The following is a 16,802-nucleotide window of genomic DNA, read 5'->3' as shown; positions in this document are numbered from 1 at the left end:
TAATACATAGCTCAGTGGTAGGAACCCTGTCAGTCTTGTGACTGATCATTTCAAGTCTCATCCAGACTGGACTGCAGCACCCCCTATAGGCTGGAGACAATAACAGTCCAGAATTTATTTATTTATTTTTAAGGTTTCTTTTACCTAAATGCAAGAAATATTTAGCTTTCAATACAGTAGGTACCACACATAGTTACAAAAAAAAAAAAAAAAACACACACACACCACAGTAGCTGTCAGGCGAGGCTATTATTTATTAGTATTATGTACATTTATGCCACGGTAATTTCCAAATAATCAATGACAGTCAAAATGAACGCTGGCTTCTGCCGCCGTAGACGTGTTCCTGTATGCTGTAATTTATCCCGCCGCCGTCCAAGATCATTTGGAGTTACCTGATTATTAATTAGCTAATTTTCAGTGTATCTGAGGCACACGGGGAGAACATGAATAAAACACATAAAAAAAGAGGAGCAAAGTTCAACTAAAAACTAGTATGTGGGGGCGTACATATCTATAAAACATGACCCGAACAGCATGTCAGTGAAGCGTTTATGCACTGGTGTGATTCGTCCCTCACACCGTCGTTGCTGAAGTCGTACGATACTGACACGGAAACGGCAAAGAATATGAAACGTGTGCTGACCTACGCCGTGAACAAAGGCAGAATCGTTTCGCCGGGAAGCTTCTCCCAGCACTTTGTCTGGAGGAGCGGTGTCTCTCGAGTGAAATGTCGGTGAATTTAAGTGTGTTCGATGTGTTTAAAAGGCTTTAGGTAACAGTGATTCTTGTGTTTGTTTTTTGTTGTGTGTTTTTTTTTTTTATTATTATTCGAGCAGCTGAAGTTTCAGCTGTATTTGGTCACATTTGATATAAACAGATTTGCACTTAAGTCTGCAGTGAGTAATATAGGCATGTGTTCAGATTAGATTGTTTTTTTTTTTTTGTTGTATTCAAAGCATTGTGGGTCAGGATATGTGTGTGTATCTGTGTGGGTAAACTCGCACCTACGTTGTTTATAATATGTACAGTAAAATGTTGCAGTTTGGCTGTTAAATCTTAAATACAGTATCAGGGGAGGAGGAAGGGGGGGGGGGGGGGGGGGGGGCAAACTGTCCCAATACAGGAGCTGTGTGTGTGTGTGCGGGGATGCTAGACGTGCTCGTGTTTCCTCTTGGCGTGCGTGGCTCAGTTCCAGATCTTGAGGAAGCTGTCCCAGGACCCGGTGCACGCCGCCATGCCGTCGTCCGTCACACCCAGACAGCTCACGCGATTGTCATGGCCTGCCAGGACTCCTACAGGGTGGAAACACACACAAACACACAAATCTTCAAGGTAAGAGGTGTGTAAAGTAGTGACTAACCATTTAACAACAACCAACATCTGCCAAGAATGTAATAACTTTACAATAATGTAATAAACTTTTTTTTTTTTGGCAGTAGTGTAATAATATCATCGTAGCATAAAAAAAATAGTCCTTTTTAAACATAACTGTGCAACACGTAGATCAACATGACCACTAGCTACCAACTGCAGTTAGATGTCCCTCTATGCATGTTATGAATTTAAATGTCTTTGCATATAAATATTTTCAATACAATTTTATGCAACAGGCAATTCTCAGATTTCTCTCTTAGACCTATGATCAAGGAGAGTTCTGCATCATTTATGCATGTAAATGAGGACCGTGCCATCTTCTATATCTATTTGATCAGCTTAATGCACAAAGTTGTAGTCCTGAGGGACCTCTTATTAGCTACAGTTAGCAGAATCAGTTATAACATTACTTACAAATTATTACATTTATAAAGGGCCAGAATAATGTTATTAAACGGCATTTACTTGTGTTATTATAATGCTCAGTGTTCTCAGCTGTTTCCACACAACCGTATGTTCTTAAAAGTTAAAAAACAATGATAAACGGGACCGTTCATGTTGGAGCTGGGAGGTTTTGCGGGTACGCGTCGAGTTGCCAATCATTGCTGTGTGCAGATTATTAAATATTCATTGGTCTGATGCTGCTTCCTCTCAGCAGCAGGGTTTTGACAGCCTTGTGTGTTTTATATTAAAGTCCTGGCAGGCTGGTAAATAAAATGCTAAATTGCAGTCTTGCCAACATTTGTCAGCACCTCTGGAAAAGATGTGTTAAAAAAAAAAAAAAAGCAGCTTTGAAATAACATCGTTTTACTGTGGCAGCAAAATCTCACCCTGAAAAATGTGTCTGTTCATTCTTATTAAGAAATAAGCTTTTTTTTAATCCATGTTTTTATAACAGGATAGCACTTGTTTTCCAGTCCCATTTTCTAATGATATAGAAGATAAAGAAAGACAGTAAGTAGAGAGCTCATAATCGCTCTAGATCGTCACCTTTAATGCTGTCATCTCTTCAACTTACCCAGATTTTCTAGAAGATTTAGATCTGTGAAGTGAAATGGGTCATGGAAGAAGGCTGGTGATTTATTTTGTCTAATGAACCATTTCTGTCCTAATTTGTTTCTGTTGTAATTTTTACTTCCTAAAAAAAAAAAAACAGTTACTCGTTTTCGGTTTTACCAGATTTTTCTTTAAATTGTCCTGCCGTTTCAAAGAAGCCATCGTAGCATTGGGCTCTATTAAGCTAAGGGCCTTGGCAAAGAAATGGGGCCTACAGCATCACAGCTCCTTTACCAGACTTGACGGCAGGAATAGGCTTTTTTTTTTTCCTGGCATGCCCTCCAAGCAGAGTTTGGATCTAGACAGAATATAATTTTTGTTTTGCGGCAGCCTCTCACGCTGAGATTTTACTTATTTTACTTATTACTTTTTTTTTTTTTGGCTCTCTTACAATCCTGTTTTCTGTGGATCCTGGCAAATCCTCATCCACCCCATTGACTGCAAGAAATGTCATATTTATGCCCAAAGGTACCAGAAAGTCATGGTTCCCTAATTAGAAGTTCCTAGAAACTCTGATCAACCTAAAAAAAAAAAAAAAAAGTATAAACCAAATTTAACCAATTGTTTTTTTACACATCTTTACAAGCGGTGCTAATGGTTAGCCGCCATGTGCAACTTGCTCACGGTGCATTGCATGCATGCACCCCGTTCCGATAAATGAGGCTGAATTTTTTTTCAGTCTCTTTGAGCATCAACGCCTGACCTTTAAGCCGCGCCCCGTGTCCGTCGGCACTGCGCCGCGCAGCAGTTTTATCTGTGGCCCACCTGCTCGGTCTCCCTTCATGGCGTCCCAAATGTTGCAGTTGAAGTCGTCGTAGCCGGCCAGGAGCAAGCGGCCGGAGCGGGAGAACGCCACGGAGGTGATTCCACAGATGATGTTGTCGTGGCAGTAGACGCTGAGCTCCTGGTCCGCGCGCAGGTCAAACAGCCTGCAGGTGGCGTCGTCGGAGCCTGTGGCGAAAGCGCTTCCGTTGGGAAAGAACTGGGGAAACAGGCGAGGATGAATTAGGCGACAAAGGTTTGCAATCGACACGAAAGCGTTCGGCGTGCAGGAATAACTAGGCTCCGGTATTTACAACACGCTCTTATAGGAAACACTGCATTGTTTTTAATTTAACACATCTGAAAATGCAGGTGATCGGGCATGGTGTTAATCTGCAATATGCAGGAGCGGTAATCTCCAAATGTATGAGATCAACTGCACATGCTCGGTTTACAGTGTATTAATCGTTGAGAAGTACAAAACGGTCTGAGTTTTGAAAATAAGGTGGAAAGTGTCATTTGAAATTTTCTCCGGCCTATAAAAAAAAAAAAAAAAAACTCACTGCAATTACAACCCTTAGTCTTTTCTACCTGCTTTTCGTTAAGGCTGACATTTCAGCCCCTATTTCTTTGCAAAATAGCTCCAGCTCAATCAGTTTGGAGAGCGAATATCTGCAGGAACTCTATAGTGAAAATAGTGAAAATTATGGTTCTGCTACGTCCAACGGGGCTGAAAATGCATGCACGCCACACTTTTCAGATTTTTTTTTTATCTGTGAAGAATCTAAAAACCATCTTTCATTTTTATTCCACTTGTTACGTTGTGTTTGTCTGTCACACAAAATCCCCAATAAAATGTGAACAGTTGGGGCTGTAATGTGGCGAAAATGCTATAAATGTGAAGGGGTGAACGCGTTCCATGTTACTGTACGAGTGATTTTTAGCATATAGTGGTAGAAAAATGAGTGTCTTGCCTACGGTGAAAAACTTTTCTTTTTTTGGGGGGGGGAAAGTGTCATGAAAGGTGTCCCACTATAGATCCGTACAGACAGAACCAGAAGCCGCGCTACTTCCCGTTTGGTGAGCGCACTCACACAGCTGGCGTTGATGTCCGACTCGTGGCCCGTGAAGGTCTGTCTGCACATGCTGTCCCTGATGTCCCACAGTTTCGCTGAAGCGTCGCAGGCTCCTGAGATAAAGGTACGGAGGTCGGGCGACAGCGACAGACTCATGACGTCGCCGGTGTGGCCCGAGAAAACCGTGGTCTGCTGACTCGTCTCGATGTCCCACAGTGCGCTGGGGGGGGGGGGGGGGGGCAAAGAGCAAAGAGTCTGTCAACAAGCGAGCGGCTCCGGAGGACTTGTTTGCGCCGCGCGTTCGTGCTTTTGGAGCTGTGCGACTCACCAGGTGGTGTCTCCTGAACTTGTGATGATTTGATTGTCATCAATGAAACGGCAACACGAAAGGTAACCTGAGGTGAAAAGAAAGAAGAGAGGGTTGTCATTTTTCTGACGCTTAAACCATGTTTGCTCGTCCTTAAGGTCACAAACGGGTGGCCGGACTTTCTCCTACCACGTTTTCTGGTAGTGAGCAGAATTCATGACTCAAACCGTCACGCCACCACCGTGTTTGGCAGGCAGGATGTAGTTAGTTTTCAGAAACGTCTAAGTTTTAAGCCAGATAGAGAACTAAACGCACTTTCCACTTTAGGCTCATCAGTCCTTGAATTTTTTTCCCCTCTAGAGTCACCAGGATCATAAAGATGTTTTTTGGGGAATGTGAGATGGGTCCCTTATGTTATTTCTGTTCAGCAGGGGTTCAGGCCTCTGAACTCTCCCATGGACGCCATTTTTGCCAGTCGCTCGAACCCTGACCCCACAACTGAGCCTGCAACTACCATTAATGTCCTCATGGAGCAACTGTGTGGTAGTAGGCCTGCCACTTCCGTGAAGCTTCCCCACTTTTTCCATTTTCCAGACTGATGCGGTTCAGTCGAAAAGTATTCACAACCCTGGCAGATTTCGGTTTAGATTGTTTACATTGAACCAAGATGTTTCTTTTCTGATTGGAAATGAGGCAGACACATCTGAAAAAGGAAGAAACAATCCGTGGGAAAGGAGTTTCAATTTCCTGAAACAAACTATTTGTATTTCAGCATGTTATTAAATGATCTATAGGAAAATTATCGGAAAACTTTTGGTGGTGAGCTGCAAGTCGCTGAGGTTGGAAGGTTTTCTCTCAGTCACCCTCCACCAATTCTCTATCAGAGTAAAGCAGGGACTCTGGCATGGCAACTTCAAAACATTCGCATGCGGGTAAAGTATCGCGTTAAACCTACATCTGCATAATTCCTTTAGAACGGGGCACGGTGCGTTGCTCCTTGGGATCTTCTATGTTTGTTTCCTTTTAGCGAATGAGATCAATACAAAAACTGCTTTTTGTATCCACCCAGGTTATCCCGACATTTGACTGGAGCAAATGTTGCCCCTTAAACACTAAAGTACAAATCCTAATATCTAATGTATTAAAGGCATACTATGCAACATTTTTCAGTTAATTAATGTGTTCCATACCGTTTTGGATGATTAAATAAGTCATTTCAGGTCCAACAAAGGTTTTCTCGGCCACCCTGGTGGTCTTTGGGGGAAATACCGTACTTGCAATTGCAGGAGCCCTCGTCCCGCGCCCACAGGCTCAGAAGTCTCGTGCAACACCGCGAGAGTCGGTCTTGCTTTACGGTGAGAACTCCATGTGTTTTTGCCCTGCCATTCACTATATGCACGCGCGAAATCAACAACAAAGAACCGCGTGTTAACGTCAAATAAACATGCAAGTATATCAAGTTTTAATATTATTATTATTATTTTTTAAATTATTATTTTATTTTATTTATTTATTTTTTTTTAATATTGGCGAGGCGGTAGCGTGAGTTTGGCGAGGCGGCCGCCTCACCAAGATAGCGCTGCGGGAAGCTTGATGTTCATACCTTCACTGTGTTAGTCATTGTTTGTACTGCCGTTTTTTCCACTTTTGGTTGCGTTCGCCTGTCTGCTAAGCTCAAAACAACCGCGCCTGGCTTGACGGAGAAACCAGAACAGCTGAGCATCTTTACAACAGTGCACTTTTACTTTCGCCCTCTGGGGGGAGCCTAGCTGGAAAATCAACCCCGGTTGCATAGTATACCTTTAATGAGCCATTTTGTTGATTCGCAGTTAAAACGCTCTGGCCTGCGTTCGATAGACGCGTGAAAACGAATAACTCCAAAGGAAGCCGAGTCAGACCGGATGTGGCGGCGAGGCGATCCTTGACGCCGTCTCACCTGTGTGGCCGGGTAGCTCTCTGCTGACCCTCACGTTGCCTTCGCGTGTTTTTAAGCAGTAGATGGAGCAGATGTTGTCCAAGCCGCCGCAGGCCACGTAGTTCCCAGAGGGGGCGTACGCGCAGGTCATCACCCAGGAGGAGCGCAGGGGGATGGCGTGTATCTAAAGAAGAGAGGGAAGGCATGGCGTGATGAAACGTCAGCATAAAGGAGGGGTTCTCACAGGTGCGTGACTTGCGTTGCGTTGCAACATTTATAGTGTCCTGCGAAGATATTCATAACCCTTGGACTTTTGTAACAATTTGTCTCATTGCAGCCCAAAAAAAGTCTTTTTACTGGAAATGTAGGTGATGGGCCAACATCAAGCAGTAATTGTGCAATTGAGGGAAATGATGCATGATTTTTCTAAACTTTGTACGGATAAACATCTCGGAGGTGTGGTGTATTTATATGTATTCAGCCCCCTTTTAATCTGATTCCCTGAAATAAAGTTCCATCATGAAGCATCGTGCAGACTGAGGAACACAGCAGACAGGTCCGGGAGAAAGTTGTCAGGGTTCTCAAACTCTCCCACAGAGCGGCGCTTAAACCAGTGTCTGAAAATAAGAGTACGGCACAACAGCAAACCTAAAGGAGACATGGCTGCCGGGCTGGGCGGGCAGAACATTTGTCAGGGAAGCAGACCCAATGGTAGCTCTAGGAGATCTGCAACGCAGGTGGGAGAGTCCGTCAATAGGAAAGCTATTGACCCACAATCTGACCTTTACGGAAGAACGTCAAGGAGATGGCCACAAACGAAAGAAAGCCATTAGAAGTCATTTTTAATGCCATTTAGCGGTACAATAAACAAGTAGAAGAAGGTTCTCTGGATAGATGAGACCAAACTTATGGTTTTTGTGCTTCATCCAAAGCACTATCTGTATAGGAAAACGTACACTGCACATCCACCTCCACACGCCATCCCTATGGTTAAACGCGGTGGTGGCAGCATCATGCTGTGGGACTTTTGAATTGCTTATTTTTTTTTCAGAAGGGACAGGGAGGCTGATCAGTTGATGGATCGAGCTAAAACTGGATCAATCCAACAAGAAAAGCTTTCGGAGGCAGCAAAAGAACTTTAAGCATGCAGCCAGAGCTAAGATATCGTGGTTGAAATGAAAGGCTCCGAAAAACTGTTATAGTTATAGGCTTTACAAAAAAGCCTTTTCTATGTGTGAAATATTTACTATGCTCAAATTTTTAAGAGCCACCTCCCAAAAAAGCAGGTCAGTATGGGATGGTAAAAAAAAAAAAAAACATGTACGAGAGACTTCAGTTTAGCTTAAAGTGTCCTGAAGCAGACTTTTCTATACGTAAAAGTCTCCCGTGAGGACATTTCATAGGAAACTTTTACATGGCAACGAGGCTATGCGGTGCCGGGGGTTTTTAACAGGGGGGAAAACGCATAAAATACTCTCTTTAACAGCAGGAAAATCACCTCTGAAGCAACGGTTAATGCTGCATTAGACCTTCCCAGTTGCTGCCTGGAAGCCGCGGTGAGTCACTCAGCTCAACTTCTAGTTCAGACAAGTTATGACCTCACGAGAAAAAGCTTTTTCACTGACTTTACCTTGTTAGTGGTGTGGCTGTCCCAGACGATCAGTTTCCCATCCTGAGAGGCACTGACCAGAAGCCTGCCGAGACAAAGGCGGGCAAAGGTTTGGAAAAGGTTTTTGGCTTTTTCGCAAAAAATCAGGGTCAATTCCAGGTGAACTCCAGGCTACACGTTGGATCACAATTATCCCAAACATTTACTCCTGACTAGATCAGACCTAACGGTTTTAAAACATCAACTCTTTAATTACACACGCGCTTTATCTCCTACATAAGATTGTGCAGCATTTGCACACTTTAATGATTTATTCTGTTTTTTTGCTTGTTGTCTCACAGCAAAATGTTTCAGATTATCAAACCAGTTTTGAAGACAATCCAAATAAATGCAAAACACCGTTTTCCATTGACGGTTATTTTTATTTAAAACACTGTAGCACTAACCGTAAAGGTAACTTTTGGCCAATAAAAAAACTGTCATGAATTAGCCAAGCCCGATTCTTGCAAGATCTACACAGTCACAAGAAAAAAAAAGAAAAAAAAAAAAGAAACAGCTCAACCCTAAGCACAAGCATCCATTGGTTTGGCAGCAGGACAACTATCCTGCAGCATAACTCACTGGCTTGCATACCAGCAGGTCTACGTCTGAATGACTAAGAAAAAGGAGCAAAAATGAAGGTTTTGAAGTCGTCTAGGCCAGGGGTTCCCAAAGTGGGGGACGGGACCCCCTGTGGGGTCACAGGACACCTCTTGGGGGTTGCAAGATGATTTGATGCTGATGGACTAAAAAGATTTTGTATTCTTTTACTTGTGAAACAAGTGTTAACATTTAACAGTGTAGGAAAGCTGCTCCTTTTTTGTAAAGTTGCTATAGAAATGCTACTTTATTCTCGTAATTTTACAACTTTACTATAACTTTGTTCTCACCCCCACCAAAAAATAAATAAAACAATTGAGGGGGGGGTCTAAACCCCTGTACTAGGCAAATATATATAAATATATATCATTTTTATTTAGTTTTTATTTATATCTAAAAAATAAAAGGTGTCAGACCCACCTTGAGTCTGAACCCCAGTGCATGGCATAGATCTTGGCGAGGTGGCCGCGGAGGGTACGCCTTGTCCGCATCTGGATACGGCCGACGGGATCCAAACCAGCAGCCATCTAAATGAGAACAAAGATTTTATCCAAAGTACAATTTTTCTTTTTTTCTTCCATAGTGATTCGTTTTTTTTTTTCTTTTGAGTCAATGTTCTCATCAATATTTAAACAAATCCAGCGTTTCACACAGATACAGTCAGAGTGGCAGCGACTGTAGCTCAGGGGAAAGGTGCAGTTTTTTCTTGCAATCTGAAAGTCATAGGTTCAATTCCAGCATCCTCTTGCACCTCCCAGGTTACTCACCGCTTTGGGTAGTCAATATGGCAAAAAAGTGTTAAATAAATAAATTTATTACATTTATCATTTAGTGTGGCATTTTTGAGTGCCATTTACCTGGGTGAGTGTTGAATCGCCACAAGCTTTCCTGGCATCCTAATGAGCAGGGCATCACAGGCAGGGCAAAGACAGAACACCACTTTTTAGAAAAACTAAAATTTAACATTATGGATGAATGTATTAACTATAAAAACAACTTACTCGTATTTGGTTCCTCAGCTGCTCGGCCTCCTGACGAAGCTGCTCCAGCTCACTCATTTTGGAAGTTGTCCTAGCTTTAACCTGTTGTTTAGAGAACTATTTTAATTTCATGAAGCATCACTTAAATACAGTAAAATGTGTTTCAGGGTTGTGACATTGGATGACCGTTCGCCTTATTTGTCTCTCTACTAGCCGCTGACAGATGATATGTCCATGAAGCTTCCTGCCCGGAGACAGCCAAGGCTGGTTCCAGCCCATATAAGTAGGTATACTGTGACCATGCATTCAATATAATCCCATCTGGGATAATCATAGTTCGATGCTCTCTCATAATCCAGTAATCCAGTAGTCATCTTAATCAAATGTCATACAATTAAAAAAATATATATATTTCTTTACTTGAAGCACTTTTTCACTTTATTTGTGAACATTAATGCTTAAATCAAAGCACTTTAATCTCTGAGGTTTACTGAAGCCTCTGTGAGAAAAAAAACAACAACACTTGTAATCTGTTTATGACTGCAAAACCATCTTCGGTTTTAACAGGGGAGAATAATCTGTAATGACTAAGCTACTTCTCGGCTGCCAGTTTCATTACCAGGCAGCAGATAAATGGTGAATATTCCCTTTAAAGCCGGATTCATACAGTTCAGTCAGACCTCATGATAATCCTGGGGACAGTCATCCTTATTGACAGTCTCCTGCCAGAGGACAGATCCTCTAACTACATGTGAATACGCCACATCATCCTTTCAGCAACAGTCTCCTGTTCTTGATTGAAGCACGGTTAGACCTTGAAAGCCTGACAGAGCCGGCCCAAGGCAAAGCAAACTTAGCTGCTGCTTATGTCCTCCAGGCCAGCAGGGGGCCCCCCCTAAGAACATAAAATGGACCTTTAAAACTTCAAATTTGTAGTTACATGTATAATAATTGAGTTTTAAACTCTATTGACATATTTAAAGGAATTAAAAATAATTTTGTGACATTTAACTCAGAACTAAATTAGATTAAGAAAACAACACAGCACAATATTTCTGTGTTTTAGGGGAAAACCAAGAAAACAGTTTTTACAACTATTGTCAAGTCCTGTTTTGTTTTTTGTTTTTTTTTTCATATAAAGGGCCCCAAATGTTTCCACATGATGTTTCAATAACTTCCCAATTCTGGGATCAATAAGGTACACTATTGTAAAAGTATTGTAAAAGTGGCAAAGTCATTTTCCTGGATGGGAAGTCTTTATTTTGCCAGCCAAATCAACAGACTTCTCAAAAATCTTTTATTGCCTCAAAATGCATCAAAGTGTCAAACGGAGACACTAGGGAACAAGCAGGAGGCGCTCTCTTTCCCTGGGGTTTATATTAAAAGCTACAGAAACTAGCTGATTGGAGTATTGTGGCATTTAGATCTAAGATTTTGTGGCCGACCTAAAGACACCGCACTAGATGAGTGAGTTTTAGAGTTTACATTTGGTCCATAATTTATTCGCTGCTATTTTATTTCATAAATACTGTGAATTGAATACTGTGAGGGTGAAGCTAAACACAGTGATATGTTCAATTAAAATGGTGGCTTAAAAACAAACGACGAAACCTGGAGCATATAAATGCGAACAATCAAGTTCAGACAGTTAAAAAGATTTGGTACTGGTGCCGTGGTTCCAAAAGGGTTATGGGCTTCACTTGAGTGGGGGGGAGGGGTCCTATTCATTTTGCCCGATGGCTTCATGAGTAGGGCCAGGTCATTGGCTGAACTAAGTTTGCCCAACAAACAAACAAACAAACGAACAAAAAAATAACAACTCCTGTTTAATAAGATGGTGGTAGACATTAGACATTGCCACTGAACGATAAAATGTGACGTGCCATGGCGTCATCTTCCTGTAATAATTGGGTTTTTAGCAAAACTGTCGGGTGTTGGCATCTACTGCAGTGAGACTCCACCCGACAGACTCAATATCTCCTCGACATCCAAAATGTTGCATTTATCGAAAACAAATAAAACCCCCAAAATATTGCATTCCAAACCACCCGACGTTAATGTCTTGCACACGGATATTACAGTGATGACGTGTGGTGCAGCTCTTACCTGGAACTAAATTTAACGTTAAAACCTTTAAGTATGTTTTTTTTGTTCCAGATAGCTAACATTGGCACGCCTGTGAGGGTTCTACCTCCGCCACCCAAACGACAAGTATTCACTCTCAGGAGTCTTTCTCAGGCCCTTCTAATCTCAGTACTTTTCTGGTGTATACATTTTTGTCTTTAATCCCCCAAACACCGAGCGTTGAATAGAAATTGCGTCTATTAATACCTGTTGTTGATTGTCTTAGACAACCAGACAGATATAACCCTGTGAGTTAACTGGAAAGATTTGAGGACTATGGGGCTTTAGTTGGGTTTTGTTAGTCTACTGTTGCAAACTAACAATAATTTTATTTTTGGGGAAGAAAAAAACATCTTTTGGAATGGAGGCCACTGCTGTATTATCTCTATTTGGATTAACAATATCAACAGCACCCTAAGACCCGACACCACAGCCCGAAACCCTTCCGGTTCACGCAGTGTTATTATTTTCAGCCGTACAAGTCTCCTCCGACCGCGCGTAGGATCACAAACTATACATAATTTACAGGCCCGTCAATGCAGTTGGTGTTTAAGGTTAGCTTTATGCGTCGGGGCATTAGAGATGCATCAAATGGATAACGGGCTGAGAGCGAAGGGCCCGGGGAACCTTGCGGCTGGGAAAACAACCTCAGGCGAACACTTTGCACGTCGGGTTTTAGATTTTTCTATTGATCGCAAGTCAGCAGGTCGGTCCTGGACACCTCACCGCTCAGATGAGGGCAGAAAATGCACGAGTCTGGCTGAACTGGAAGAAGGGCCCCAAATAAAGCACGTACTGAGGGCCCCCGTTACCCTTTCGGCCCAGCTCCGGTCCCCGGTCTTTGTGTATACGCAACCGTACGGATAACGAGAGCCCCTTCGCAGCTGACACAGTACCGACACTGCGAGGAGGAACGTTTAGCTGTAGTAGGCTACATCTCCCTGGAGGGGCCCTTCGACCAGATGGATCACAGCGCTAAATGGAAGCCAAAGGAGGGGTGCATCGTGGGGCTCAGGCTCCTGGCACAGCTGCTCGTTTAGCCAACGAGGAGGAGAAAGACTTAGGGAGGAGGTAGAGGAGGGCCACATCAGAGATCAGGCCCCGGATGAGTCGAGCCAGACGCTCAGGGGGGCTAGCTGCCTGTGAGCATCAACTGGCCCGGACGAGGGGATTCACGGTGGAGCTGCGGCGGCCGGGCCCCCTGCTTGCGCTCGGTTGCATTGCCCGGCAGAGGACAGGAGGCTCCGAGCCTCCCCTCAGCGGTCTAGCCTCTGAGAGCACCCAACCACCCAACACAAGATGACAGGAATTCACAGGGCTTGTAAGTGGACCCCACCCCTCCGGATGCCCTGATCTGATGCTGGGCTACCAGGAGGGCCACATCTGCAGCTCGGAGAGGAGTGCAGAGCCGTTTAACTGCTGCATGTCTGGTGGAGCAGATGGGGGGGGGGGAGAAAAGGGTCTAAAAGGATGCGTGTGCAGCAGCATGCAGATAGATGCAGGCCAGAAATCAAATCTACTGGAAAGAGACAAGCGCGCATCACGGGGGATGTATTTGGATGCAGACTATTGCGCTTTCTTTCTCTCTCTCCCTCCCCCCCTCTATGCCCCCCCCCCCCCCTTTTTTCCCCCCATCTATCTGTGGCCATGAAATACGAATCTACCTGTAATCGTTTGTGCCATAGCCCACATTTGATCTTAAATAATCAGCCAGCCATCTTAACGCAGAGCGGGCTGACCCACGGCAGCTGTCACGGCGCTGTTCAATAAAGGGTGGCTACCTGTTAATTCTCCCGAAGGGGGCTTCAGAAAGCACTCAGAGCGACGTCTCCGAAAAGCCGTGGAGGGTTGAAATGCGTGTCTTTTTCACGCATTAAAGACGCCGTTCGGGGGCCGATCCTCCTTCAAAAGTTCCGTGTGTCACGATCAGTGGACGGGCGAACGGAGGAGGGCTCCACACATTTCCATTTCTCCGGTTTGGTGGAGCTCCGGAGGAGGGGGGGTAAAAAAAAAAAATGTAGGAATAAAAAGGATCAAATCTGCTGCTGCTGCTGTTTCTTCTGGGCCCCCTCCTTCTCCCGACGGCGGCGCACCTTTTCACGTTCGGAAGGTTGGGAAAAACATTGTTGTTGTTTTTTTGTTATCCTCGTCTGATGTAAGGGGGAAAATAAATCAAAAGAGCTGGCCCCAGTTTTTCCTTCCTCCGGCCCGCATCAAGGATCGTCCATTAAGCGCTGCTCAGCCCGTTTTACTCCGCGTCTTCGTGACGTTATCCCCGTTTCCTTCCTCCCTCTGCTTGCCTCCTCCCTCCCTCTTCCGACACTCTGCCAGGGCAGCTGCCTCAGACCCGGAGCACCGACACAAAATAAATCTGCAAACTGCTCCCTGTGAACAGTCAGAAGACGTGAATGCTTGCAGCACAATATACCTCTGAGGACCCCCCCACACCCCCTCCTCCCTTATTCTCCTCACAGGAGAAACTAACAGAAATATTTAAGACTTCCAGACACAATGACCAAAAGAGAGAGAGAGAGAAAAAAAACCTCTCTACATTTTAAACCTTTACTCTAAATAAGCCTAAATAAACAAAAACGCTGTGCATAGATTCAATTAGATGCAGTTCCTTGGGAAAGTATTTGTCCCCTCACTGAAATATTGCCAATGTGTCATACTGCAATGAAATTTATGCATTTTGTTTCCTAAATTATTTACCAGGAGAGTGACAATACAGCCATCCACATCGATAAATCGATTAAATTTGTAACGATCCAATTACATCGATGCAAAAAGGAAAATACCGATCCATATCGTCATTTTTAAGATGCACCTTTTATTTTGAAATGCACAAAGCAGCAGACTAAAGTGAACAGATGATCTATTATTATTAGCAGTATTTTAAAAATGATAAGAATGTTGTTTTTATTTAAATGCCTGCTTAGAAATAAAATTGTCAAAACATGTGTATATATATCAATATATATATATATATATATATATATATATATATATATATATATATATATATATATATATATATATATATATATATATAGATAGATAGATATCAAGATATATATATATATATATATATATATATATATATATAGATAGATAGATAGATATCAAGATATGTATATATATATATATATAAATGAGTTAATATCAATGTAAATAATAGTGTTAGGTTGGCAGATGATACTGCATCATATCAATCGCATTGGTTGGAAATAGTAATAGACTTTGTTATAACGGCAAATACCGTATCATCGTACAAACATATCATTATCACATTGTAACACGATAAAGCCGGATGATTTACAACCCTATTATTTTCCATAAAAACTCTGAAAACTGTGGCATGCATTTGTATATTCTGATAATATGAGGAACATATACCTGGTGCAATAAAAATAAAAGTCATATGGTTAAGTTCTTCCTGTCGGTCTGTTTAAACATTGGCTTTGGCTGTTTATTTGCTTGTTACTGACTGCCAGCTGTGTTTCTTCTCTTCTGTGTAGGTGTTTGTTGTAAGTCCTGCTGCCTTCTTGGCCTCTTGAAAAAGCCAATATGGACTTTTCACTTGGATAAATGAAGGACATAATTAAAAAAAGGCAAACCTAGTTTGCCTAGACTGGCAAAAATGTATTCATTTTAGGCATGGCCTGGTGAAGCTGCAAAGGTCAACTTATTCTCTTCAGCTGCAGCGTTGTAAATCTGATCGCCTCCCTTGCTGAGATGTACTTACATCTAAGTGGACCCAACCAAATGAATAAGGTTATTCCTGAGCTTTTGTGTTGGGTTTTTAAATCTTTTTAAAATATTTTGTTTTGCGTTTCACTGAATGTTGGAAGGAAAGCATTGCAAACGCATGCCGTACAACCTGTAGTGTCCAATTATCTGCTGTAGTTAAACCTGTAAGCAAATGTATACCAGTGCAATACACAAAAAGGTCTTGATCCCTATTATGCAAAGACATAAATGTCTTCCAGAACATTATGAAACCCTAACCCTGACATTAAGAGGACTGTTTTTACTGGAGATGTATTCAGTGATGAAAACACATGTTCTATAGGGATGTCTAATTAGTAATTCCCACCGTCCTGTTTCCCTGTGGTACAAATAAGAGGTAACACAAAGGCACTCTTCTCTTAGCCACTCTAACTAGGCAGCGTAAGGAACCGTAGTCATGAGACCATCTCACTTAGTGGGCAGGATGGTAAAGCAACCTCACAGTTAAGAGGACCATCTCAGTCCGCACACCTAAATCCTACAGAAAAGCCTTTAGGTGAGCTGAAGAGGAGAGAGCATCAGAGAGAAACCAGGGCTGTGTGCAATCTATTGAGGTTGCAAGTAATGATCAAACATCCCTCTCTCCATATGCTTCAAACTTGGTTAATGTTATAAGACTGCTGTCCTGCTGGCAAAAAAGGGGCAAAAATGGGCCGTGCTGACTTGCAGGGATGCCAATGTTTGTACACAACTGGTGATATTGTTGATGAGACGTCTCAGAGTGATTTCTTAAAACCGAGCAGGTGTAGGCTTGGATCAAGCTGGGGATTTCAGTTTTCTTGCAGTCTTATTTTTAACAAACCATTCCATCGAAATGTGAACTTTTAAGCTGAGCCACACGTCTGTCCTTAGATTTATTCACATTTTTACATGAATATACGCAAAAAGATTTTAGGGAAAGGAAATATGATAATAAATTGCCCGTGTTCAAAACAAAGTCACCACCAGGATTTACTCAAGTAGATATTTAAGGGCCTCCCAATGGATGATTACTGCGTGGAAGACCGTGTTTTAGCAGGAAACAAGTTATTTAATTCTTATCCGTGACGAAGGGTCAAATTATTAGCATGCAGCAAACACAGAAAACATCAGAGGGGACACAGGGAAGTAATTTTTGCTTTGCTGAAGAAAAGTGGTTTGAAGAAAATCTTTATCGATCAGAATCATC

The 16,802-nt window shown here is 42.6% G+C and overlaps 1 protein-coding gene across 1 annotated transcript; it reads right to left on the bottom strand.

Annotated features, from left to right (window-relative positions):
- Window positions 1–234: 234 nt before the first annotated feature.
- On the bottom strand, window positions 235–14,188 carry gnb2 (guanine nucleotide binding protein (G protein), beta polypeptide 2). Its single transcript, XM_012867093.3, has 10 exons — window positions 13,627–14,188; window positions 9,743–9,823; window positions 9,599–9,637; window positions 9,162–9,268; window positions 8,124–8,187; window positions 6,515–6,677; window positions 4,600–4,666; window positions 4,290–4,491; window positions 3,199–3,415; window positions 235–1,295 (listed from the first exon to the last, which is right to left on the bottom strand). The coding sequence occupies exons 2-10, from the start codon at window positions 9,797–9,799 to the stop codon at window positions 1,189–1,191; spliced, it is 1,023 nt and encodes a 340-aa protein (XP_012722547.1). The 5' UTR covers window positions 9,800–9,823; window positions 13,627–14,188; the 3' UTR covers window positions 235–1,188.
- Between the last annotated feature and the right edge of the window lie 2,614 nt (window positions 14,189–16,802).

The sequence above is a fragment of the Fundulus heteroclitus genome, chromosome 11 (genome assembly GCF_011125445.2).
Source record: "Fundulus heteroclitus isolate FHET01 chromosome 11, MU-UCD_Fhet_4.1, whole genome shotgun sequence".
NCBI lineage: Eukaryota > Metazoa > Chordata > Actinopteri > Cyprinodontiformes > Fundulidae > Fundulus > Fundulus heteroclitus.
This window is presented reverse-complemented; position numbering and strand designations above follow the sequence as displayed.